Source organism: Acipenser ruthenus, chromosome 57 (genome assembly GCF_902713425.1).
Source record: "Acipenser ruthenus chromosome 57, fAciRut3.2 maternal haplotype, whole genome shotgun sequence".
In the NCBI taxonomy this organism is placed as follows: domain Eukaryota; kingdom Metazoa; phylum Chordata; class Actinopteri; order Acipenseriformes; family Acipenseridae; genus Acipenser; species Acipenser ruthenus.
The window spans coordinates 306,918-331,793 of NC_081245.1; the positions used below are offsets into that span (position 1 = coordinate 306,918).

At 42.6% G+C, this 24,876-nt stretch overlaps 1 protein-coding gene across 1 annotated transcript in view; it reads left to right on the forward strand.

Annotated features, from left to right (window-relative positions):
• The window catches only part of LOC117407595 (receptor-type tyrosine-protein phosphatase H-like), a 35,784-nt gene that overhangs the window by 2,765 nt on the left and 8,143 nt on the right, over positions 1–24,876 (forward strand). The window contains exons 2-13 of the mRNA XM_059017521.1: positions 8,572–8,698; positions 10,689–10,916; positions 12,007–12,264; positions 13,222–13,449; positions 13,930–14,181; positions 17,085–17,342; positions 17,980–18,207; positions 18,688–18,939; positions 20,605–20,871; positions 22,063–22,338; positions 23,051–23,147; positions 24,501–24,551. Of these exons, the coding sequence (XP_058873504.1) occupies positions 8,641–8,698; positions 10,689–10,916; positions 12,007–12,264; positions 13,222–13,449; positions 13,930–14,181; positions 17,085–17,342; positions 17,980–18,207; positions 18,688–18,939; positions 20,605–20,871; positions 22,063–22,338; positions 23,051–23,147; positions 24,501–24,551 (2,453 nt within the window). The 5' untranslated portion in view covers positions 8,572–8,640. The remainder of the gene's footprint in view (positions 1–8,571; positions 8,699–10,688; positions 10,917–12,006; positions 12,265–13,221; positions 13,450–13,929; positions 14,182–17,084; positions 17,343–17,979; positions 18,208–18,687; positions 18,940–20,604; positions 20,872–22,062; positions 22,339–23,050; positions 23,148–24,500; positions 24,552–24,876) is intronic.

Below are 24,876 nucleotides of genomic sequence, written 5' to 3' on the forward strand. Positions count from 1 at the left end.
TCTTTAGGATGTCCACCAGGTGGCAGTGTTTGCAAAGTGTGTTGAGTACAGGTAACCGCTCAGCTGTCCTGTGGGAGCCAGTAAAGGGCAGCAGTGAAGTGAAGCCAGGCTTTTGGTTTGTTTGAAGAGTTTGCAGTATTTTCGGTTTAAACCTTTATTTTTATGTTCCTGTGTTTTTCTTTCGTTTATTTTGTGTATAGATAAAAGTGCGCTGAACCGTAATACTGTCTGTGAGTTTTTGCCGTTTCTGCCTCTGGCCAGCCTTGACCTCCAGATCACGTTACCACAAAAGCTAACCGGTGAGAGGATGGATGTGTCGCTGTAGCTCTAACAAAGTCAGGCTGGCACTAGAATGTGCTGAATGCATAAGGAATGAGGAAGTTCGATTCTTTCCTCGTCATACATTTTGTTCCCATTAAAACTTGACGTTGAAAACTGAAACTCGGACTTCCCCATTACTGGAATTCTCCGGAGGTTGATCCAGGAAGTAGAACACTATCTGAAATCATGTAAACTGACCTTTCTTTAACCTAGCGAAGCACCAGACATCACATTATTTTTGCATTCAATTACCCATTTATACAGTTGGGTTTTTACTGGAGCAATCTAGGTAAAGTACCTTGCTCAAGGGTACAGCAGCAGTGTCCCCCCACCTGGGATTGAACCCACAACCCTCCGGTCAAGAGTCGAGAGCCCTAACCACTACTCCACACTGCTGATTATTATTATTATTATTATTATTATTATTATTATTTATTTCTTAGCAGACGCCCTTATCCAGGGCGACTTATAATTGTTACAAGATATCACATTATTTTTACATACAATTCCCCATTTATACAGTTGGGTTTTTACTGGAGCAATCTAGGTAAAGTACCTTGCTCAAGGGTACAGCAGCAGTGTCCCTCCCACCTGGGATTGAACCCACGACCCTCCGGTCAAGAGTCCAGAGCCCTGACCACTACACCACACTGCCATTATTATTATTATTATTATTATTATTATTATTATTATTATTATTATTATTATTATTATTATTATTATTATTATTATTATTATTATTATTATTATTATTAATAATAATATTTCTTCCAGCCTCATGTCCCTATCTGGTAGCTCTTCAAAAAACAACTAGGATTTAATTTCTTTAATTGTGGATGAAAGGGGGTCGGTCATTTTTATTTTAATTTTTTTTACATAGCCGCCGCCTTCTTTCTTTTGTGAATATTTTTTGCCTTTTGCTTAAATTTTGTATTGTGCAACCAGGGCTGTAACTAGCTGTGAGGACACCGAGGTCTGTTTTTTTTCTGTTTGTTAATCATCAATGCTGATGCTCGTGTAAAAAATTCTGGTAAAGTACAAGAGACTCCTTTGTTTTCTTTGCTGGTTTGTCGTCTCTTTAAACTGCCGGAGCATTTCTACAAGATATTTTTTGGGTCGCTGTTTCCATATCTAGATAAACACAAATAAAGGCATGTTGCCATGGTTTTATTTATTTCTCCAAATTGTATGCGGCAGGTCGTTGTTTTAATATTTAAAGGCTTTGTATGTTACAGATATGCGAAAATAAGACTGAACAGTCAATAAACATTCTCTCTCTCTCTCTCTCTCTCTCTCTCTCTCTCTCTCTCTCTCTCTCTTTCTTTACGAAGTGTATATATAGGTGTTACGAATTCCAGGAAGAATATACTTTAAAATATATGATTTAAATATGTTTTGCATATTTCTTTTTATTTTGTAGTTCACGTTTACTTATTAACCTTCATACAAATCACTGCGGTTTATTCGACAGACGGGAGATTAAGATAGTTATTCTGTGAGCTGCACTGTGAAGCACAGAGAGGTCTGGTAAAGCATAGGGAAGCATTGTAAAGCACAGAGAGGTCTGGTGAAGCATAGGGAAGCATTGTAAAGCACAGAGAGGTCTGGTAAAGCATAGGGAAGCATTGTAAAGCACAGAGAGGTCTGGTAAAGCATAGGGAAGAATTGTAAAGCACAGAGAGGTCTGGTGAAGCATAGGGAAGCATTGTAAAGCACAGAGAGGTCTGGTAAAGCATAGGGAAGCATTGTAAAGCACAGAGAGGTCTGGTAAAGCATAGGGAAGCATTGTAAAGCACAGAGAGGTCTGGTGAAGCATAGGGAAGCATTGTAAAGCACAGAGAGGTCTGGTAAAGCATAGGGAAGCATTGTAAAGCACAGAGAGGTCTGGTAAAGCATAGGGAAGCATTGTAAAGCACAGAGAGGTCTGGTAAAGCACAGGGAAGCATTGTAAAGCACAGAGAGGTCTGGTAAAGCATAGAGAAGCATTGTAAAGCACAGAGGGGTCTGGTAAAGCATAGGGAAGTATTGTAAAGCACACAGAGGTCTGGTAAAGCATAGGGAAGCATTGTAAAGCACAGAGAGGTCTGGTAAAGCATAGGGAAGCATTGTAAAGCACAGAGAGGTCTGGTAAAGCATAGGGAAGCATTGTAAAGCACAGAGAGGTCTGGTAAAGCACAGGGAAGCATTGTTGTATTTCTTGCTCTTATTGTATTACTTGTATTGTAACGCTTGAAATGTTTTTGCTTACGATTGTAAGTCGCCCTGGATAAGGGCGTCTGCTAAGAAATAAATAATAATAATAATAAACAGAGGTCTGGTAAAGCATAGGGAAGTATTGTAAAGCACACAGAGGTCTGGTAAAGCATAGGGAAGCATTGTAAAGCACACAGAGGTCTGCTAAACCGAAGCAAATGCATAGAACATTTTTCTAAAAGTCTCTCTCCTCTCTCTCCCTGCCTCTCTCTCCTCTCTCCCTCCTGTCTCCTCTCTCCTGTCTCCTCTCTCTCCCTCCTTTTCTATGACAGTCTTATCGCTTGTTACATGATCAGCGTTGTCATTGCTTATCAGAGAGGTTAAAGTCCGTTCTCTCGATCTGTCACTCCCTGTCACACTTCCTTATAATGAAAAACCAGAATCGAAATTAGAGGGTTTGCTTTTCAGTAGAAATTAGACCAAGGAGTAGAAAGACTGTTTGGAGAAAGAGAGAAAGAAGAGACAGAGAGAGAGAGAGAGAGAGAGAGAGAGGGAGAGAGAGAGAGAGACACACAGATACAGAGAGAGAACGAGAGAGAGTGAGACACAGAGAGAGAGAGAGTGAGAGAGAGTGAGAGAGACACAGAGAGAGAGAGAGTAGATTTAATTTTTTCATGGTTTATAATTAAGACTGATTATACTATAAGACATTTGTTTAATATCCATTCTAAAGTATATGAGGAGAGTGAGAGAGGGAGGAGAGAGACGTGTTGGTCATATTTGGGTTGCTGTTGAATTGTGGGTATTTGGTGTGACAGAGTGAGGAGAGAAAGTGACTGAGAGAAAGAGGCAGGTGTAGTTTTGGATTTCTTAGTTATTTTTTTTTACAAAAGGGAGTGAGAGGAAGAAAAAAAACGAAAGGGTGAAAGAAAGAAAGAAATGAACTAGATGTAAAAAAAGAAAAAAAACTAAACATTAGTAAAGTATATGATTTGTTAAGGACAGACAGACAGACAGACAGACAGACCAACGCATTTCTCAGTATATTTCTAATATCCTGTGGATTTTTGGCAAATTGGATTTTAAACAAAAGATCTCCGGATTGGAACCATGGGTTACCTGCTCTGGCTGTTTCTGCTGTTCACACAGCTTCATGTTTCGGTGAGTAAATACTGCTTCCTTTCTGTTAACAAAACTTTGGATTGGTATAGAATTCACAACTCTCTAAAAATGAAAATCTCTCACTGTAAAAGCACAGTACAGTGTAATAAATCATAAAGCATTGGAAAGCACAGAGAGGTCTGGTAAAGCATAGGGAAGCATTGTAAAGCACAGAGCGGTCTGGTAAAGCATAGGGAAGCATTGTAAAGCACAGAGAGGTCTGGTAAAGCATAGGGAAGCATTGTAAAGCACAGAGAGGTCTGGTAAAGCATAGGGAAGCATTGTAAAGCACAGAGAGGTCTGGTAAAGCATAGGGAAGCATTGTACAGCACAGAGAGGTCTGGTAAAGCATAGGGAAGCATTGTAAAGCACAGAGAGGTCTGGTAAAGCATAGGGAAGCATTGTAAAGCACAGAGAGGTCTGGTAAAGCATAGGGAAGCATTGTAAAGCACAGAGAGGTCTGGTAAAGCATAGGGAAGCATTGTAAAGCACAGAGAGGTCTGGTAAAGCATAGGGAAGCATTGTAAAGCACAGAGAGGTCTGGTAAAGCATAGGGAAGCATTGTAAAGCACAGAGAGGTGTGGTAAAGCATAGGGAAGCATTGTAAAGAACAGAGAGGTCTGGTAAAGCATAGGGAAGCATTGTACAGCACAGAGAGGTGTGGTAAAGCATAGGGAAGCATTGTAAAGCACAGAGAGGTCTGGTAAAGCATAGGGAAGCATTGTAAAGCGCAGAGAGGTCTGGTAAAGCATAGTGTAAGGATATTGTTGTGAAGTTATACTGTTTGAATTCTTATAAAGACAATGCATTGCAGTCATGGAGCAAGAGGGGATGTGTGAACTGGGATAAGGTGGTTTCAGAGCAGGGTTGGCCATGCTCCACTCCAGAGCCCTGGAGCTGGGTCACTGGAGCGCTCCGCAGCATGGAGCTGGAACTGCCTTTGACAGTTTAAGAAAAATCCTTCCTGAATTATGCAGTTCAAACATTTTAATGAAGAAAACAAATATCAAAGAACTAAAAATACTTTCACATACATGATATTTCTGTTGATATAAGGTGCTGTCCGAAATGATCAACTCGAGCCGTGTTTTCCAGTATCTGCAGCCATTGCCTGTTATAAAACCCTGTGTCGGCTTATAGAGGTATCCTCATACAGGACAGGGAGGGAAAGATTCTAGTCAGATGCAGTCTGAAACGTACAAAGCAGGCTAGGCTTGAATAATAAAATAAAAGACTGGTGAAGAGGGTACAAAATCCAGGCAGTTATCCTGTTCACAATGAAGCGCGTAACAGACGGGCCGTGGAATGAAACGTAAATTATAGTAACACGTATCATAAGACATTACCAGATACTGTGTAGAACACTGATTCTATCCATTGTGACAAAGCCCCCGGCCAGCCCTGACTTGAGACCTTCAAGCTCTCCATCCAGACACCAGAACTGCACGTTTTTAAATGTTTGTTAATTCAGACAAAACAACAAAACCAAAGCCTAGCTCCAAACTTGGAGCACTAGCTAAACTTTTCATAGGGAACGCATAGGGAAGCATTGTAAAGCACATTGAGGTCTGGTAAAGCATAGGGAAGCATTGTAAAGCACAGAGAGGTCTGGTAAAGCATAGGGAAGCATTGTAAAGCACATAGAGGTCTGGTAAAGCATAGGGAAGCATTGTAAAGCACAGAGAGGTCTGGTAAAGCATAGGGGAGCATTGTAAAGCACATAGAGGTATGGTAAAGCATAGGGAAGCATTGTAAAGCACAGAGAGGTCTGGTAAAGCATAGGGAAGCATTGTAAAGCACAGAGAGGTCTGGTAAAGCATAGCGAAGCATTGTAAAGCACAGAGAGGTCTGGTGAAGCATAGGGAAGCATTGTAAAGCACAGAGAGGTCTGGTAAAGCATAGGGAAGCATTGTAAAGCACAGAGAGGCGTTTTAAAGCACAGATGGAATCTCATATAGTGACAGCAACATCAAATGCTGGCGCCAGTAGACATGTTTATTTTTTTATTCCTGATAGATGTCGATACTAGGGCAGGGCTTGGCCATTTAGTGGAGGCCCAGTGATACTGTTTAAAGGGAGGGCCAGTCAGTAAAGCGAATGGATTTTAAAGTCAGCTTCAGAAGCACTTCCTGTTTTTCCAGGGCTAAGCACTTCGTTGGTATATTGCAGGTTGCGTTTTGAGGAATTGGACTGGGTTTCAGTGTGCGTGAGTGTGTGTGTGTGTGTAAATCACAAGTTAACATTTAACCAGAGAGCAGAGAGATCGTTTCCTCGTTGCTCTTGAGAGATAATGCACGAGATTATATTGAGAAAATAACTTCTCCTTTCTCGTGTGGATGTAAAGGTCAACTAAGCGTGTGGTTATGCTGCTTTCTATACATCCAGTGTAGCGCTCTGTGCAGCACAGTGTAGCATTGTTCTGTGTGCAGGATTGCAAGCATTTCAATACAGCACAGCAACTCACCGGCAAGGAAACCTTCAGATCTTATTATTTATTGATATTAAGTGGCAATTATTTGTGTGACTGATAAGTGATTCGTATCTATTTTTTTTAATTTAGTGGTCTCCAATTACTTTAATTGTTTTCCTCAGAATTTAGTAATATTCAATTATTTTTAGGCTCACCGCTACCACCCCTGCGCTGACTTGGGAGGGGTGAAGATGAACACACGCTGTCCTCCAAAGCATGTGCCGTCAGCCGCCCGCTTCTTTACACTCTGCAGAGTCACCGTGCAGCCGCCTCAGAACTACAGCGTCGGAGGACAAAGCAGCTCTGGGCAGATTACAGGCAAGCCCGTGGGCGCCCGGCCTGACCACCAGGGGTCGCTGGTGCGCGGTGAGCCCAGGACACCCTGGCCGACCTAACCCTCCCTCCCCCCGGGCGACGCTCGGCCAATTGAGCGCCGCCCCCTGGGAGCTCCCGTCCCGGCAAAGGAATAGCCTGGACTCGAACTCGCAACGTCCAGACGCCTTTACTGGATGCACCACTCAGGAGCTCCCGTGATTCATAGGAAGCATGGTTACAATAACCGAAGTGACGTTGTTTTAACAAAATAACTCCCTGAGTCTCCCCTGCACAGCTACACAGCTCTCCAGTGCGCAGCTTGGAAAGACGTTACAGGATTCTCTGCCGCGGCACACCTTGATTCCTTGAATTATATTTTGAGGCACACCCCCATATTGTCTCCTAATGAAGTCACCCTCCAGTCGCCTCGTTTTCCTGTAACATTCACTTTATTGTACAGACTGTGAAAAGCATTGTTAGTCACACAATCACACCAACAAGGCGCCAAATAATAGAATTTATTTTTGTATTATGAACAACAAATAATACTTCTTCTTCATCTTCTTCATCATCATCTTCATCTTCATCATCGTCATCTTCTTCATCATCTTCATTTTCTTCATCTTCATCTTTATCATCATCTTCATCTTCATCTTCTTCATCTTCATCATATTCATCATCATCTTCTTCTTCTTCATCTTCATCTTCTTCATCATTATCATCTTATCCTTCTTCATCTTCTTCATCATCATCTTCATCTTCATCATCTTCATCTTCTTCATCATCTTCATCATCTTCGTCATCTTCATCATCATCATCTTCTTCTTCTTCTTCTTCATGGCTTTGGACTTGAGCAACTTCAAATGACAAACTCCAACCCCGAGAGCCCAGCCTGTCACTCTCTGACCCAGAATGGAACTCCGAAATGCTGCCCTGAAATAGATGAACACAGCAGCACTGCATGCTGGGAGTCACGGTCTGAGATGAATGACCACAGATTAGATACAAAAATTCAAAATATATAACAACTATGGTGTTTTTCTCGCGTGTATTTTTTCAAAAATAATTCCGTGGCACACCTGTCCAAGGTCATCCAGGAGGGTGAACTTGCCCCGCCCACCTCCTTCAAAGAACCAATCAGCTGCTACTTCCCCTGTTGACTGACACGCTTTCAGACAGCGACCCAGAAGACACTGCTGACCGAGGTGTTTATTGAAAGTTGTGGAAACAGAGATTTCTTGAACCTAGTGCAGTACCGAACGTTTTGAAAGAAAAATGTTTGGGTGTAACTATGTGTTTCTCTCCAAACTGCACGTTTGAGAGCTGTATAGCCAATGAAAGTACAAATTCTTATGACTATTGAAAAGATGTTTCATTAATAAGCATCATCCACCCCCCGTCGCCATGGCAGCACATTCCCAATCAGAGCGGTCAGTGTGAGGGGACAGAGTGGATAAGCGTGACGTGGATCAACAGCGTGAGACAAGAAATGGCGAGGAGTAGTTTAATCACAGATTGCTAAACTGCAGATATATGTAAAAATGTGACAGACAGATGGACGGATGTACAGACAGACAGAGACACCCCCCTGCATCCCCAGAATCTGATCTTCTCAACAGCTGGTGCTAAATCTTGTTAATACCAAGTTTCATGCCAATGGGAGAATCTCTTCTCCAGATATGTGTTGTAATGTGTGCAGTGTGACAGGCGTGCGGGCGACCGCCTGCACTGCATCCCCTCCACTAGATCAGCTGGCTGAATTTCAAACATGACAAAATAGAATTACAACTGCGTGTGATGAGGTGCTTTTTATAGCGTAAGGGTCTGCGTACAGCAGGTGAAATATGAATGTTTGCTTGAGTTTTTTATGACACACCTTCATAGGAGCACATATGGAATGTGTAATCTAGTTCCATGTTGATAAGAAAAGGGGAACTGGAATATTGAGAGAGAGAGAGAGAGAGAGAGAGAGAGAGAGAGAGAGAGAGAGAGAGAGAGAGCATTCCTTTAAAGGGAGGGGCCAGTGATCCTGTTAATAAAGCTAATAAGAGGTGAGAGAATGGATTTTAAAGATGGTCAGCGCTCCTTTAACAGGTAATGTTTTGTTTTAGGATCAGCAATTGATTGCAGCAGATAACACAACTACACACACGACTACAACAGAGAGCACAACTACACACATGACTACAACAGAGAGCACAACTACACACACGACTACAACGACCCCAGTCCCCACTCGTAAGTATTCTATTTTATAACTCACAGTAAGGATTGTTTTGGGGTGCACAGTTTAAAAAAATAAAATAAAATTATACATTCCACAACAAAAGTATGTCTTCTTTTTCTTTATGAACCGTTTTTGTTGTTTGTGATAATTGAATAGTTTTATATATTTATTTTATATATATATTTTTTCTTTGACTGAGAAACGCACAGAAATCACGGGAGTTCAGGAGCTGCCCTCGGTGCTAGCTGCCTACCATAGACATGTGTAACACACCAGAGTGTCTTTATAGAAGAGACAGCGCCCCCTAGTGTTCTGACACGTTGGGTGGCTGGCAATACACTAGCTGTGCACTAGATGGCGCTATCACAAATATAAAGATGAGCCTACATGAGTCTATGGCAGGCAGCTAGAACTGAAGAGCAGCTCCTGAACTCCAAGCACAGCCTGTCTAATCCAGCCCCTCTACAAACCAGCATTCTGCATAATTCAGTGTCTGGATCCTGACCAAATCCCTATTGAAATGAATAGTGTGCTCCCATCCTCTACAATCCATATTGAAATGAAAGGTGTGCTCCAATCCACTACAATCCCTATTGAAATTAATGGGGTGCTCCCCTCTACAATCCCTATTGAAATGAATGGGGTGCTCCCCTCTACAATTGCTATTGAAATGAATGGTGTGCTCCCCTCTACAATCCCTATTGAAATGAATGGTGTGCTCCAATCCTCTACAATCCCTATTGAAATGAATGGTGTGCTCCCCTCTACAATCCCTATTGAAATGAATGGTGTGCTCCCCTCTACAATCCCTATTGAAATGAATGGTGTGATCCAATCCTCTACAATCCCTATTGAAATGAATGGTGTGCTCCAATCCTCTACAATCCCTATTGAAATGAATGGTGTGCTCCAATCCTCTACAATCCCTATTGAAATGAATGGTGTGCTCCAATCCTCTACAATCCCTATTGAAATGAATGGTGTGCTCCAATCCTCTACAATCCCTATTGAAATGAATGGTGTGCTCCCCTCTACAATCCCTATTGAAATGAATGGTGTGCTCCCCTCTACAATCCCTATTGAAATGAATGGTGTGATCCCCTCTACAATCCCTATTGAAATGAATGGTGTGCTCCCTCTACAATCCCTATTGAAATGAATGGCGTGCTCCCCTCTACAATCCCTATTGAAATGAATGGTGTGCTCCCCTCTACAATCCCTATTGAAATGAATGGTGTGCTCCCCTCTACAATCCCTATTGAAATGAATGGTGTGCTCCAATCCTCTACAATCCCTATTGAAATGAATGGTGTGCTCCCCTCTACAATCCCTATTGAAATGAATGGTGTGCTCCAATCCTCTACAATCCCTATTGAAATGAATGGTGTGCTCCCCTCTACAATCCCTGTTGAAATGAATGGTGTGATCCCCTCTACAATCCCTATTGAAATGAATGGTGTGCTCCCCTCTACAATCCCTATTGAAATGAATGGTGTGCTCCCCTCTACAATCCCTATTGAAATGAATGGTGTGCTCCAATCCTCTACAATCCCTATTGAAATGAATGGTGTGCTCCAATCCTCTACAATCCCTATTGAAATGAATGGTGTGTTCCAATCAGCTACAATTCGGAGGGTAGAGAGGGCATGCTGGGATCCTGGAGGTCTCAGCATGACTGTAGCTCTGTCCTTTAAGCCCTCTCCTTCTTTCACCCCAGTTCCTGCTCATGTATAGAGAGAGAGGAGAGGAGTTAGACTAGCCCGAGAGAGGATAGATAGTGAGGCACGCTGGGATACTGGAGGTCTCAGCATGACTGTAGCTCAGTCCTTTAAGCCGGGATGGTTGGTCTTCACTGGAATCATCCAGAAAGACACTGACATGCAAAACTGTGTATTCATTTCCTCCAGGGCCAGTATTGGAATCAAGATCAGCTTTACTGGTTTCATGGTGAAACAGACCAACAGAATTTGTTTCAATGTTGTTTCAATGTTTCTTTCTCAGCTGCCCCAATAGATTGCACCGCCCTACACTGGAGAGTGAACGAGACAAGTATAGAGGTGAACGTCACTTCTGAAGTTAACAACGTAACAGCCATTGGGCAGGGTGAAGCACACACCGCTACAATTGAAAATCCTACAGCCGTTATCAGAAACTTAACACCAGGATGCATCTATGAAATATCAGTTTGGAAGGACCAGTATAAGCTATGCAGTATTTCACAATCTCTGAGTAAGTATCGTATTCAATATGTTGTTGTTCCTCACTGTCTTGTAAAGCGCTTTGTGATGGTGGTCCACTATGAAAGGCGCTATATAAAATAAATCTGCTGTTAACTGGCTCACTGGTGGGAGTCTTAGTTTGTGTTTCAACCCAGAGTGATTCGCTCAATACAACCAATGAATCAGATTAATACTAATGCTTTATCAAACTATCAGCATCCAGTCTGAATAATACAGTAATGTGCATAATTACCAGTCTCCCTGACACAGAGTGTAGCAGTCTTCTCTTCTTCCTCTGGGCTAACAAAAGAGCTCTGAATAAGACTTTTTATAACTACCCTGTGGTGACATCATTCTACAACAATTCATTCTCCATTACAGCTTTGTATCTCTCTCTCTCTCTCTCTCTCTCTCTCTCTCTCTCTCTCTCTCTCATTCTTTCTTTCTTTTTTCTTTCTCTCTCTTTCCTTCTCTATTTTTCTTTTTCTTTCTTTCTTCCTTTCTTTCCTTCCTTCTTTCTCTCTATCCTCTCTTTCTTTCTTTCTTTCTTTCTTTCTTTCTTTCTTTCTTTCTCTCTCTCGATCTCTCTTCTAATATTTTTAGATAAACAGACTCATAATCCATGTATTTAATAGACACACATTAAGAATTATTAACTACAAGAGATTATAGGACACAGACTTTGCTACAGAAGATTACACTGACAACATCCATGTATCAGACCCGAATAAGGAATGTGTGTCCTTATCAAAGACTTCTAGTCGTTAGTCATTGAATTCACACTGAAGACCCTGAGAAAGACTTCTAGTCGTTAGTCATTGAATTCACACTGAAGACCCTGAGAAATACTTCTAGTCATTAGTCATTGAATTCACACTGAAGACCCTGAGAAAGACTTCTAGTCTTTAGTCATTGAATTCACACTGAAGACCCTGAGAAAGACTTCCAGTCGTTAGTTATTGAATTCACACTGAAGACCTTGAGAAAGACTTCTAGTCGTTAGTCATTGAATTCACAATGAAGACCCTGAGAAAGTTGTATGTCCTTGAATTTATTAATTTTCTTCTGGCATTTCTAATTGCATGTGTTTTATTTTTCAGTTCCTTTGCCTGTATCCGATCTTACAGTCCTTCCCAAAAGCACCACAGAGTTACATGTTAATTGGACTGTTCCTACTGGCTGTAACACTGGATTCATCGTCTCATACAACCAAACGAATGCTGAACCCAAGAACATAACTGAAAACCAAACCTTTGCGATCCTTACTGATCTCACTCCTGGGACTATATATGAAGTGACAGTGAAGACAGAAAGCAATGGAACCGAGTCCAGCCCAGTGTCTTCAACAGGGATAACATGTGAGTTACATTGAAATGGGTTTGGTGACAATGTTTTTAGTGCTAATATGAGGTGAGAGAATGGATTTTAAAGATGGTTGGCACTCCTTTAAAGGGAGGGGCCAGTGATCCTGTTAATAAAGCTAATAAGAGGTGAGAGAATGGATTTTAAAGATGGTCAGCTCTCCTTTAAAGGGAGGGGGCAGTGATCCTGTTAATAAAGCTAATAAGAGGTGAGAGAATGGATTTTTTTTTTTTTTTTAATTTAGTCGTCGCCAATTATTTTACCCCGATTTTCACCCCAATTTAGCATGCCCAATTATTATCTGTATCCTCTGCTCACCGCTCACAACCCCCGCGCCGACTCGGGAAACGGAGGCTGAAACACGCGTCCTCCGAAACGTGCTCCTGCCAAGCCGTCATTTTTCGCACTGCAGATCCACAGCAATGCCACCAGACCTATAGTGCCGGAGGACAACACAGATCTGGCGGCTCCGCTGCAGAGCCACAGGCACCCTATCGGCCACAGGGGTCGCTGATGCGCGGTGAGCCGTGGATTCCCCTGCCGACCTAAGCCCTCCCTACCCGGGCAGCGCTCAGCCAATTGTGCGCCGCCCCCTAGGAACTCCCGGTCACGGTCAGCTGTGACATAGCCTGGATTCGAACCTGCGATCTCCAGGCTATAGGGCACATCCTGCACTCCGCGCGGAGCGCCTTTACTGGATGCGCCACTCGGGAGCCCCTGGTGAGAATGGATTTTAAGGATGGTCAGCGCTCCTTTAGAGGGAGGGCCCAGTGATCCTGTTAATAAAGCTAATAAGAGGTGAGAGAATGGATTTTAAAGATGGTCAGCGTTCCTTTAAAGGGAGGGGCCAGTGATCCTGTTAATAAAGCCAATGCGAGATCAGAGATTTCAAAGATGGTTATTCATAATAATAAAGCTAATGAGAAGGGGTTTTTTTTGTGGTTCATTTGCAGTGCTGGACTGTACGGCTCAGAAATGGACGGTGACTGAAACAAGCATTGATGTGGAAGCAGACGTCCCGATTGAGAAAGTAACCTGCATCCAATCAGACAGCCAGGAGAGCCAGAGAGCTGCTACAGGGAATCTGAGAGCCAGCTGTACAGGCTTGTCACCTGGATGTTCATACAATGTATCCATTTGGGTTCAAGATCAGATTGTCTGCACAGAACCACAGTCTCTCAGTAAGTCAATCTGTTTATATTCAACAGGACCAGTGTAGTGTTTATAGAGGGGGACCCCTGAACCATCCTGCAGTCCTGTAGCTATTGCAATAGAGGGGGACCCTAGAACCATCCTGCAGTCCTGTAGCTATTGCAATAGAGGGGGACCCCTGAACCATCCTGCAGTTCTGTAGCTATTGCAATAGAGGGGGACCCCTGAACCATCCTGCGGTCCTGTAGCTATTGCAATAGAAGGGGACCCCTGAACCATCCTGCAGTCCTGTAACTATTGCAATAGAGGGGGACCCTAGAACCATCCTGCAGTCCTGTAGCTATTGTAATAGAGGGGGACCCCTGAACCATCCTGCAGTCCTGTAGCTATTGCAATAGAGGGGGACCCCTGAACCATCCTGCAGTCCTGTAGCTATTGCAAAAGAGGGGGACCCCTGAACCATCCTGCATTCATTCCAAAAGGTTGATAATATTCCCTCTCTTTTTCAGATGCTCCTCCAGTTACAAACCTTCAAGTCAGTCCAAAGAGCACCTCTGAGTTAGCAGTAAACTGGGCTGATACTCCTGGCTGTGTTAAAGGATACAGGGTGTCAGCCAATGATACACATATTGAAGATATTAATGGAAGTGTTACCTCTATTGTCATTGAGAAGCTTGACCCAGGCTGCCTCTACATCATCAAAGTCACAACCACTGCCAATGGGAACGACTCGACACCAGTATATAAAACTGGGACCACAAGTACGTTACCAGTATAAGAAACAATAAAGCACAGGGAAGCATTGTAAAGCACAGAGAGGTAAGGTAAAGCATAGGGAAGCATTGTAAAGCACAGAGGGGTCTGGTAAAGCATAGGGAAGCATTGTAAAGCACAGAGAGGTCTGGTAAAGCATAGGGAAGCATTGTAAAGCACAGAGAGGTCTGGTAAAGCATAGGGAGGCATTGTAAAGCACAGAGAGGTCTGGTAAAGCATAGGGAAGCATTGTAAAGCACAGAGGGGTCTGGTAAAGCATAGGGAAGCATTGTAAAGCACAGAGAGGTCTGGTAAAGCATAGGGAAGCATTGTAAAGCACAGAGAGGTCTGGTAAAGCATAGGGAAGCATTGTAAAGCACAGAGAGGTCTGGTAAAGCATAGCGAAGCATTGTAAAGCACAGAGAGGTCTGGTAAAGCATAGGGAAGCATTGTAAAGCACAGAGGGGTCTGGTAAAGCATAGAGAAGCATTGTAAAGCACAGAGAGGTCTGGTAAAGCATAGCGAAGCATTGTAAAGTACAGAGAGGTCTGGTAAAGCATAGGGAAGCATTGTAAAGTACAGAGGGGTCTGGTAAAGCACAGGGAAGCATTGTAAAGCACAGAGAGGTCTGGTAAAGCATAGGGAAGCATTGTAAAGCACAGAGAGGTGTGGTAAAGCATAGGGAAGCATTGTAAAGCACAGAGAGGTCTGGTAAAGCATAGGGAAGCATTGTAAAGCACAGAGAGGTCTGGTAAAGCATAGGGAAGCATTGTAAAGCACAGAGAGGTCTGGTAAAGCATAGGGAAGCATTGTAAAGCACAGAGAGGTCTGGTAAAGCATAGGGAAGCATTGTAAAGCACAGAAAGGTCTGGTAAAGCATAGGGAAGCATTGTAAAGCACAGAGGGGTCTGGTAAAGCATAGGGAAGCATTGTAAAGCACAGAGAGGTCTGGTAAAGCATAGGGAAGCATTGTAAAGCACATAGAGGTGTGGTAAAGCATAAGGAAGCATTGTAAAGCACAGAGAGGTCTGGTAAAGCATAGGGAAGCATTATAAAGCACAGAGAGGTCTGGTAAAGCATAGGGAAGCATTGTAAAGCACAGAGAGGTCTGGTAAAGCATAGGGAAGCATTGTAAAGCACAGAGGGGTCTGGTAAAGCATAGAGAAGCATTGTAAAGCACAGAGAGGTCTGGTAAAGCATAGCGAAGCATTGTAAAGTACAGAGAGGTCTGGTAAAGCATAGGGAAGCATTGTAAAGTACAGAGGGGTCTGGTAAAGCACAGGGAAGCATTGTAAAGCACAGAGAGGTCTGGTAAAGCATAGGGAAGCATTGTAAAGCACAGAGAGGTGTGGTAAAGCATAGGGAAGCATTGTAAAGCACAGAGAGGTCTGGTAAAGCATAGGGAAGCATTGTAAAGCACAGAGAGGTCTGGTAAAGCATAGGGAAGCATTATAAAGCACAGAGAGGTCTGGTAAAGCATAGGGAAGCATTGTAAAGCACAGAGAGGTCTGGTAAAGCATAGGGAAGCATTGTAAAGCACAGAGAGGTCTGGTAAAGCATAGGGGAGCATTATAAAGCACAGAGAGGTCTGGTAAAGCATAGGGAAGCATTGTAAAGCACAGATAGGTCTGGTAAAGCATAGGGAAGCATTGTAAAGCACAGAGAGGTCTGGTAAAGCATAGGGAAGCATTGTAAAGCACATAGAGGTGTGGTAAAGCATAAGGAAGCATTGTAAAGCACAGAGAGGTCTGGTAAAGCATAGGGAAGCATTATAAAGCACAGAGAGGTCTGGTAAAGCATAGGGAAGCATTGTAAAGCACAGAGAGGTCTGGTAAAGCATAGGGAAGCATTGTAAAGCACAGAGAGGTCTGGTAAAGCATAGGGGAGCATTATAAAGCACAGAGAGGTCTGGTAAAGCATAGGGAAGCATTGTAAAGCACAGATAGGTCTGGTAAAGCTTAGGGAAGCATTGTAAAGCACAGAGAGGTCTGGTAAAGCATAGGGAAGCATTGTAAAGCACAGAGGCGTCTGGTAAAGCATAGGGAAGCATTGTAAAGCACAGGGAGGTCTGGTAAAGCACAGGGAAGCATTGTAAAGCACAGAGAGATCTGATAAAGCATATTAATAAATATTGCACTCCCTAATGATCATCATCATTTTCATGACATTATTATTTTTTCTTTCTAGACCCGTACAGTGATATTACAGTAACGAGCAAATTGACCAATGAGTTCAAGACTTCTAGTCGTTAGTCATTGAATTCACACTGAAGACACTGAGAAAGACTTCTAGTCGTTAGTCATTGAATTCACACTGAAGACACTGAGAAAGACTTCTAGTCGTGAGTCATTGAGTTCACACTGAAGACACTGAGAAAGACTTCTAGTCGTTAGTCATTGAATTCACACTGAAGACACTGAGAAAGACTTCTAGTCGTTAGTCATTGAATTCACACTGAAGACACTGAGAAAGACTTCTAGTCGTTAGTCATTGAATTCACACTGAAGACACTGAGAAAGACTTCTAGTCGTTAGTCATTGAATTCACACTTAAGACGCTGAGAAAGACTTCTAGTCGCTAGTCATTGAATTCACACTGAAGACCCTGAGAAAGACTTCTAGTCGTTAGTCATTGAATTCACTTTGAAGACCCTGAGAAAGACTTCTAGTCGTTAGTAATTGAGTTCACACTGAAGACACTGAGAAAGACTTCTAGTCGTTAGTCATTGAATTCACACTGAAGACACTGAGAAAGACTTCTAGTCGTTAGTCATTGAATTCAAACTGAAGACCCTGAGAAAGACTTCTAGTTGTTAGTCATTGAATTCACACTGAAGACACTTTTAGTTGTATGTCCTTGAATTTATTAATTTTCTTCTGGCATTTCTAATTGCATGTGTTTTATTTTTCAGTTCCTTTGCCTGTATCTGATCTTACAGTCCTTCCCAAAAGCACCACGGAGTTACATGTTAATTGGACTGTTCCTACTGGCTGTAACACTGGATTCATCATCTCATACAACCAAACGAATGCTGAACACAAGAAGATAACTACAAACCAATCCTTTGTGATCCTTACTGATCTCACTCCTGGGACTATATATGAAGTGACAGTGAAGACAGAAAGCAATGGAACCCAGTCCAGCCCAGTGTCTTCAACTGGGATAACATGTGAGTTACATTGAAATGGGGTTGGTGACAATGTTTTTAGTGCTAATAAGAGGTGAGAGAATGGATTTTAAAGATGGTCAGAGCTCCTTTAAAGGGAGGGGTCAGTGATCCTGTTAATAAAGCTAATAAGAGGTGAGAGAATGGATTTTAAAGATGGTCAGAGCTCCTTTAAAGGGAGGAGCCAGTGATCCTGTTAATAAAGCTAATAAGAGGGGAGAGAATGGATTTTAAAGATGGTCAGTGCTCCTTTAAAGGAAGGGGCCAGTGATCCTGTTAATAAAGCTAATAAGAGGTGAGAGAATGGATTTTAAAGATGGTCAGCGCTCCTTTAAAGGGGAGGGGGAGGGGGGGCGGGGGGGGGTCAGTGATCCTGTTAGTAAAGTTACAGCGAGATCAGAGATTTCTAGGATAGTCATTCATAACTTGAAGGCTGTGTGATCCAGTGATTAAAGAAAGGGGCTTGTAACCAGAAGGTCCCCGGTTCTTTCGGGTTAGATGTAATTTTAAGTGACTCTGCAGCTGATGCATAGTTCACATACCCTAGTCTCTGTAAGTTGCCTTGGATAAAGGCGTCTGCTAAATGAACAAATAATAATAAAGCTAATGAGAAGGTTTTTTTTCGGTGTTTCGTTTGCAGTGCTGAACTGTACGGCTCAGACATGGACGGTGACTGAAACAAGCATTGATGTGCAAGCAGCCGTCCCGATTGAGAAAGTAACCTGCATCCAATCAGACAGGCAGGAGAGCCAGAGAGCTGCTACAGGGAATCTGAGAACCAGCTGTACAGGCTTGTCACCTGGATGTTCATACGATGTATCCATTTGGGTTCAAGATCAGATTGTCTGCACAGAAGCACAGTCTATCAGTAAGTCAATCTGTTTCGATTCAACAGGACCAGTGTAGTGTTTATAGAGGGGGACCCCTGAACCATCCTGCAGTCCTGTAGCTATTACAATAGAGGGGGACCCTTGGACCATCCTGCAGTCCTGTAGCTATTACAATAGAGGGGGACCCCTGAACCATCCTGCGGTCCTGTAGCTATTGCAATAGAGGGGGACCCTAGAACCATCCTGCAGTGCTGTAGCTATTGCAATAGAGGGGGACCCCTGAACCATCCTGCAGTCCTGTAGCTATTGCAACATAGGGGGACCCCTGAAACATCCTGCAGTCCTGTAGCTATTGCAATAGAGGGGGACCCCTGAACCGTCCTGCAGTCCTGTAGCTATTGCAATAGAGGGGTACCCCTGAACCATCCTGCAGTCCTGTAGCTATTGCAATAGAGGGGGACCCCTGAACCATCCTGCAGTCATTCCAAAATGTTGATAATATTCCCTCTCTTTTTCAGATGCTCCTCCAGCTACAAACCTTCAAGTCAGTCCAAAGAGCACCTCTGAGTTAGCAGTAAACTGGGTTGATACTCCTGGCTGTATTAAAGGATACAGGGTGTCAGCCAATGATACACATATTAAAGATATTAATGGAAGTGTTACCTCGACTGTCATTGAGAAGCTTGACCCAGGCTGCCTCTACACCATCAAAGTCATAACCATTGCAAATGGGCACGACTCGACACCAGTATATAAAACTGGGACCACAAGTACGTTACCAGTATAAGAAATAATAAAGCATAGGGAAGCATTGTAAAGCACAGAGAGGTCTGGTAAAGCATAGGGAAGCATTGTAAAGCACAGAGAGGTCTGGTAAAGCATAGGTGAAGCATTGTAAAGCACAGAGAGGTCTGGTAAAGCATAGGGAAGCATTGTAAAGCACAGAGAGGTCTGGTAAAGCATAAGGAAGCATTGTAAAGCACAGAGAGGTCTGGTAAAGCATAGGGAAGCATTGTAAAGCACAGAGAGGTCTGGTAAAGCACAGGGAAGCATTGTAAAGCACAGAGAGGTCTGGTAAAGCATAGGGAAGCATTGTAAAGCACAGAGAGGTCTGGTAAAGCATAAGGAAGCATTGTAAAGCACAGAGAGGTGTGGTAAAGCATAGGGAAGCATTGTAAAGCACAGAGAGGTCTGGTAAAGCACAGGGAAGCATTGTAAAGCACAGAGAGGTCTGGCAAAGCATAGGGAAGCATTGTAAAGCACAGAGAGGTCTGGTAAAGCATAAGGAAGCATTGTAAAGCACAGAGAGGTCTGGTAAAGCACAGGGAAGCATTGTAAAGCACAGAGAGGTGTGGTAAAGCATAGGGAAGCATTGTAAAGCACAGAGAGGTCTGGTAAAGCATAAGGAAGCATTGTAAAGCACAGAGATCTCTGGTAAAGCATAGGGAAGCATTGTAAAGCACAGAGAGGTCTGGTAAAGCATAAGGAAGCATTGTAAAGCACAGAGAGGTCTGGTAAAGCACAGGGAAGCATTGTAAAGCACAGAGAGGTGTGGTAAAGCATAGGGAAGCATTGTAAAGCACAGAGAGGTCTGGTAAAGCATAAAGAAGCATTGTAAAGCACAGAGAGGTCTGGTAAAGCATATTAAAAACAGGGCAAACTAACCCTTATAAAAGTGTCCCATATTAAAAGCACAGCAAAGTGTAATTGGGCAGCAGTGTGGAGTAGTGGTTAGGGCTCTGGACTCTTGACCGGAGGGTCGTGGGTTCAATCCCAGGTGGGGGACACTGCTGTTGTACCCTTGAGCAAGGTACTTTACCTAGATTGCTCCAGTTAAAACCCAACTGTATAAATGGGGAATTCTATGTAAAATAATGTGATATCTGTATAATGTGAAATAATGCATAATGTGATATCTTGTAACAATTGTAAGTCGCCGTGGATAAGGGCGTCTGCTAAGAAATAAATAATAATAATAATAAAGCACAACATCATTTTTAATGTCATAATTACTGTCATCCGATTACATTTTTTAGTAACTTGTAACTGTAATCTGATTACATGTTTCAGTAACTTTTAACTGCAACGTTTATTTAGCAAAAACCTGTTACTTTTAGTTAGGACTATGGCTAATGCATAAAATCAGAGAGCGCTTTGACAGGGCAAGTCTTACATGCCACAGATATTTCCAAATATAATATACTATGTATTAAAGCAGAAAAAATTGCATTGTCACATTCTCTAGTGTTATTATACAACAAATACATGAATTAAAAAAAAAAATATTGGAAATATATTTCTGCTGAAGATCGCTCTGTCCAGGACAAGAAGGGGACATTTCATGATTTTGCTGTTATTTTAACATTTATTTTATATAGAATGTGTTTAAAGTGTAATACAAGTGTAATGTGAGGTCGACTTTGCCTCCAATACAGACCCCAATGCTCCATTGAACCTGATTTCAAGCGAGGGCACAACGACGGCTCATGTGAGCTGGTCAGCACCCAGCAGTGATGTGAACTATCAGATCTACACATACCTCCTCAGCTGGTCCAGCAGTAATTGTCTGAATGGATCGAAGGTTATCAACGAGACCTCTGCTTCTCTGAATGATCTGATTCCAGGATCCCTGTATAATGTAAGCGTGCGATCCCAGATCAGAGACGCACAGAGTGTGGGAGAGTCACAGTCCATTCTCACAGGTAAGGAGAGCCATTGTGGAAAATAGAGTGGTACTAATAGTTAGGAGGCCATCTCCCTGTACTGTTGTTGAAGCCGACACGCTGGGATCCTTCAAGAAGCTGCTTGATGAGATTCTGGGATCAATAAGCTACTAACAACCAAACGAGCAAGATGGGCTGAATGGCCTCCTCTCGTTTGTAAACTTTCTTATGTTCTTATAATGTTGAATTTAGAAATTCTAAAAGAAAATCCAATGACAAACGTTTCTACTAAAGTCTTTTTGACGACTTTGAACATGAGTTTGTTTTAGTATTACCAAGTTGGGTCTTGAAGAATCCAAGTGATTCCATCTCAGCAACGTGGCTAGGCAACCCTTGGTGACTCTTGGTAACCCTTGGTTACTCTTGGTAACCCTTAGTGACTCTTGGTAGCTCTTGGTAACCCTTGGTAACCCACGCCATCCCCTCACCACTTTCTGTGTGAAGAAGTGTCTCCTTAACTCTGTCCTAAATCTGATTCCACTTCCAACAGTATCTTCTGGTCCTGTTTTCTGTGCTGTGTTTGAAGTTAACTATGAGAAACATCTACTGGGAAGAAACGCATTGCATGTAATCCCATTACTGTAATCTGATTACATTTTCCTGTAAATTTTTTCAGACAGGTAACAACATGTGGTAATGCATTACATTGTATGTGAAGAAATAATTTACAAGAGAACTTGTCTATTCTGGTGTCAGAGAATATATGTTCTCCCCCCCGGATATATGCTCTCCCCCAGGAACAAATGTTCGTTCCCCCTAGGAACCAATATGTCTCCTTCCCTCTGTTATAAATTTATCATCACTTAATTTCCTCACTGTGTGTCTCTGGTCCTGTTTTCTGTGCCTAGAGTATTGGTTCGGGTTAACTGTCAACTCCTTTTAAGATTTTAATGACTTCGGTCAAGTATCCCACAATTCTTTTTATCATGTCCCCTCTTAAAGGGGAAGTAATTCTGCTCCCCTTGTTAGCGATGCACTTTTTCTATCTAGATACGTCCCTTGTGGTTTCTTAAAGGATCCCAGTGATTCAGCATCAACAACAAGACTAGATAACCCAATAGAGAGAGTTAGACTAGACCGAGATGGTAGACAGTGAGGCATGCTGGGATACTGGAGGTCTCAGTATGAATGTAGCTCAGTCCTTTAGGCCCTCTCCTTGTCTATCCCCAGTTCCTGCTCAGGTGAGCTCTCTCCAGTGCTCTGCAGTGTCTGGGGGTTACAGTCTGTCTCTGGACTGGGGTAGACCTGCTGGACACTGGACAGAGATAGAAGTGGACGTGTCCAACGGAGACATAAAGAAGGTAAAGGAATGCGGGCCGGTCCAGTGTGAGACGAGAATCGACGGGCTGAGCCCGGCTCAGTATTACACCCTCGCTGTGACGACCGTGTCTGGAGAGAAGAGGAGCTTCAAAGCCATTTCCATTCAGTGCCAAACTGACACGACAGGTAAGACTGCTAATCAACCCCTTTCACTGCTCTTATAGTGCAAGACTACTGTCTTTCGCCTTGCTAAACTAATAGAAGTGTCCAGTCGACCCCCCTTCACCTGACAGACTGATTGAAAGATAGACAGATATGGACAGAGAAATAGATTGACAGTATATTGGTGTTAGTAGTGGGATATTTCAGTTTGATTGAGATCTGATACAGACTGAAAGATTAGCTAATAGACAGACATATAGATTGACAGACAGATAGGTAGATTGATTGATAGATATTTAGACAGCTAAATGAATACAGACAAACAGGTAGATTGATTGATAGACAGATAGATAGATGATCACTAACAGACTGATTGAGCCATTGGCTGATAGACAGACAGATAGATACAGACGGATAGGTAGATAAAGTGATATATAGATATATAGATATATAGATAGACAGATAGGTAGATAGATAGACAGATAGATACAGACAGATAAGTAGATAGACTGATTGATAGCTATATAGATAGACAGATAGACAGACAGATAGATACAGACAGACAGATAGGTAGATAGATTGATAGATGCATAGATATATAGATAGACAGACTGACAGATAGATAGACAGATAGGTAAATAGATAGATAGCTAGACAGACACATAGGTAGATAGACTGATTGATAGATATATAGATTGATAGACAGACAGATAATCAGTAACTTATTTATTTGCAGGTGTCATCGTCGGCTCTCTGTTTGGGATTCTAATACTCATCTGCTTGGTGGTCTTTCTCATTCTGTTCATCCTGAGACGATACCCTGACCTCCTGAGGTACGTCTGACCGCCTGTCCGTCCGTCTGTCTTATAAAGGGGTGTTTGGCCACAGGCAGTGACCATTGGAGTGCTGGGAAACGACCACACCATCTGAACACTTGGACACAGAGTGATTTGATTTAGAAAATACAATATTAAACTAGAGCAGTTTTCATAGAAGAAAATTAAATGAATATTTGACGAATGTTTCAACTGTGGCCCATCAGCAGTAAGGTCACCACGCGAATAAGGCTGCATTTTGTTGGTCCATTAACTGGTCTTAACATCAAGATGTGACTGTTTAGTATCTGCATCAGCCTCTGTTGCTGTTTTTTCTGCTGCATCAATGTGTGTGTATGTGTGTCTGAGTGTGTTGTCAGTGTCTCTGTGTGTGTGTCAGCCTGTGTGTATGTGTTAGTGTCTCTGTGTGTGTCAGTGTTTGTGAATACATTTTAATCAATGTTTGATAGAGATATTGGTCTCCACTCTGTTTAATGTCCTATTGTGTGTGTCTATGTAGTGTTTAAATACACTATAATCAATGTTTGATAGAGATATTGGACTCCACTCTGTTCAATGTCCTATTGTGTGTGTTCTCGCTCATTCTCTATTACTGTTCCTGCTCACAGCATTATTAACCAGGCTTACTAAAGTATTGTCTCCTTTCTACCACTAGAGGGAGCTAAAATGACGTTAAAACCTGAATTAATTTCTTAAGTGGGGATGTGGTTTTAGAAATGACCACTAGAGGGTGTGCAAGATATTTGCTGTCCGTTTTTTTTTAAAGATGCTTGCAATCATTCTGAGTCTATTGCAGTGACTCAAGTACAGTTTTTTAAATTGCTAATTCTGTGTTGCTTTGAGTTCAGGAGCTGCTCTTCAGTTCTAGTTGCCTGCTATTGACAGGTGTAAAGCAGGCTACATCCTTTTGAAATTAGTAAGCACCAGTACCATCTAGTGCACAGCTAGTGTATTGGCAGCAATCTCAAGTCTCAGATCACTAGGGGGCGCTGGCTCTTCTATAAAGACACTGGCTGTGTTGCACATGTCTACTGCAGGCAGCTGCATTGATGTGTTTAAAGGATTTGTATTGTGATACAACACCACAGCAAGGCTCTGAGTTAAAGACCTACAGTTCCCAGCATCCCTCACCATTGCTGCAGGGGCAGAGGCATGTTGGGAGCTGTAGTCATAGCCAAGATTCACAATAAAGTACTATGGCAGTGTGGCTAGAACTGAAGAGCAGCTCCTGAACACAATAAACTATGAGGTCTGCTTCTGGAAAGACTCCTTAAAGCTGAATTTGTGAATCTGTGTAATCACGTCTTTTCATTTCAATGTTTTTAACCTTTCGGTCTGACTCATTTCTAGTTCTAGTTCCAAAGATGACGACGCTCTGGAATTTGCATGTAAGAAGATGAAGTAAGTCAATAACATTGTATTATTTTCTCGTTTATTCCAGTACCTGTCCTGCATTTCCATTCGCTACACAGCTCTCCCATGCACAGTTTGGAAAGATGTTACATTAAAATATGGATTTTCATTGTATCTGGGCTTGAGAAGGCTTTCAGATAGTGCTAGGGAGACTAAATCTACCGAGTCACCTCACCGTGCTACAGCGGCCCCTACTGGCCAAACGAGCTCAAGCAGACACCTGCAGGGCTGGCCTTTGTCCTCCAGGGGGTGGTAGCTCACATCCGCTGTGGAGATCCTGGGTGTAAAGAGGTTTAATTGGGGAGAAAATCGT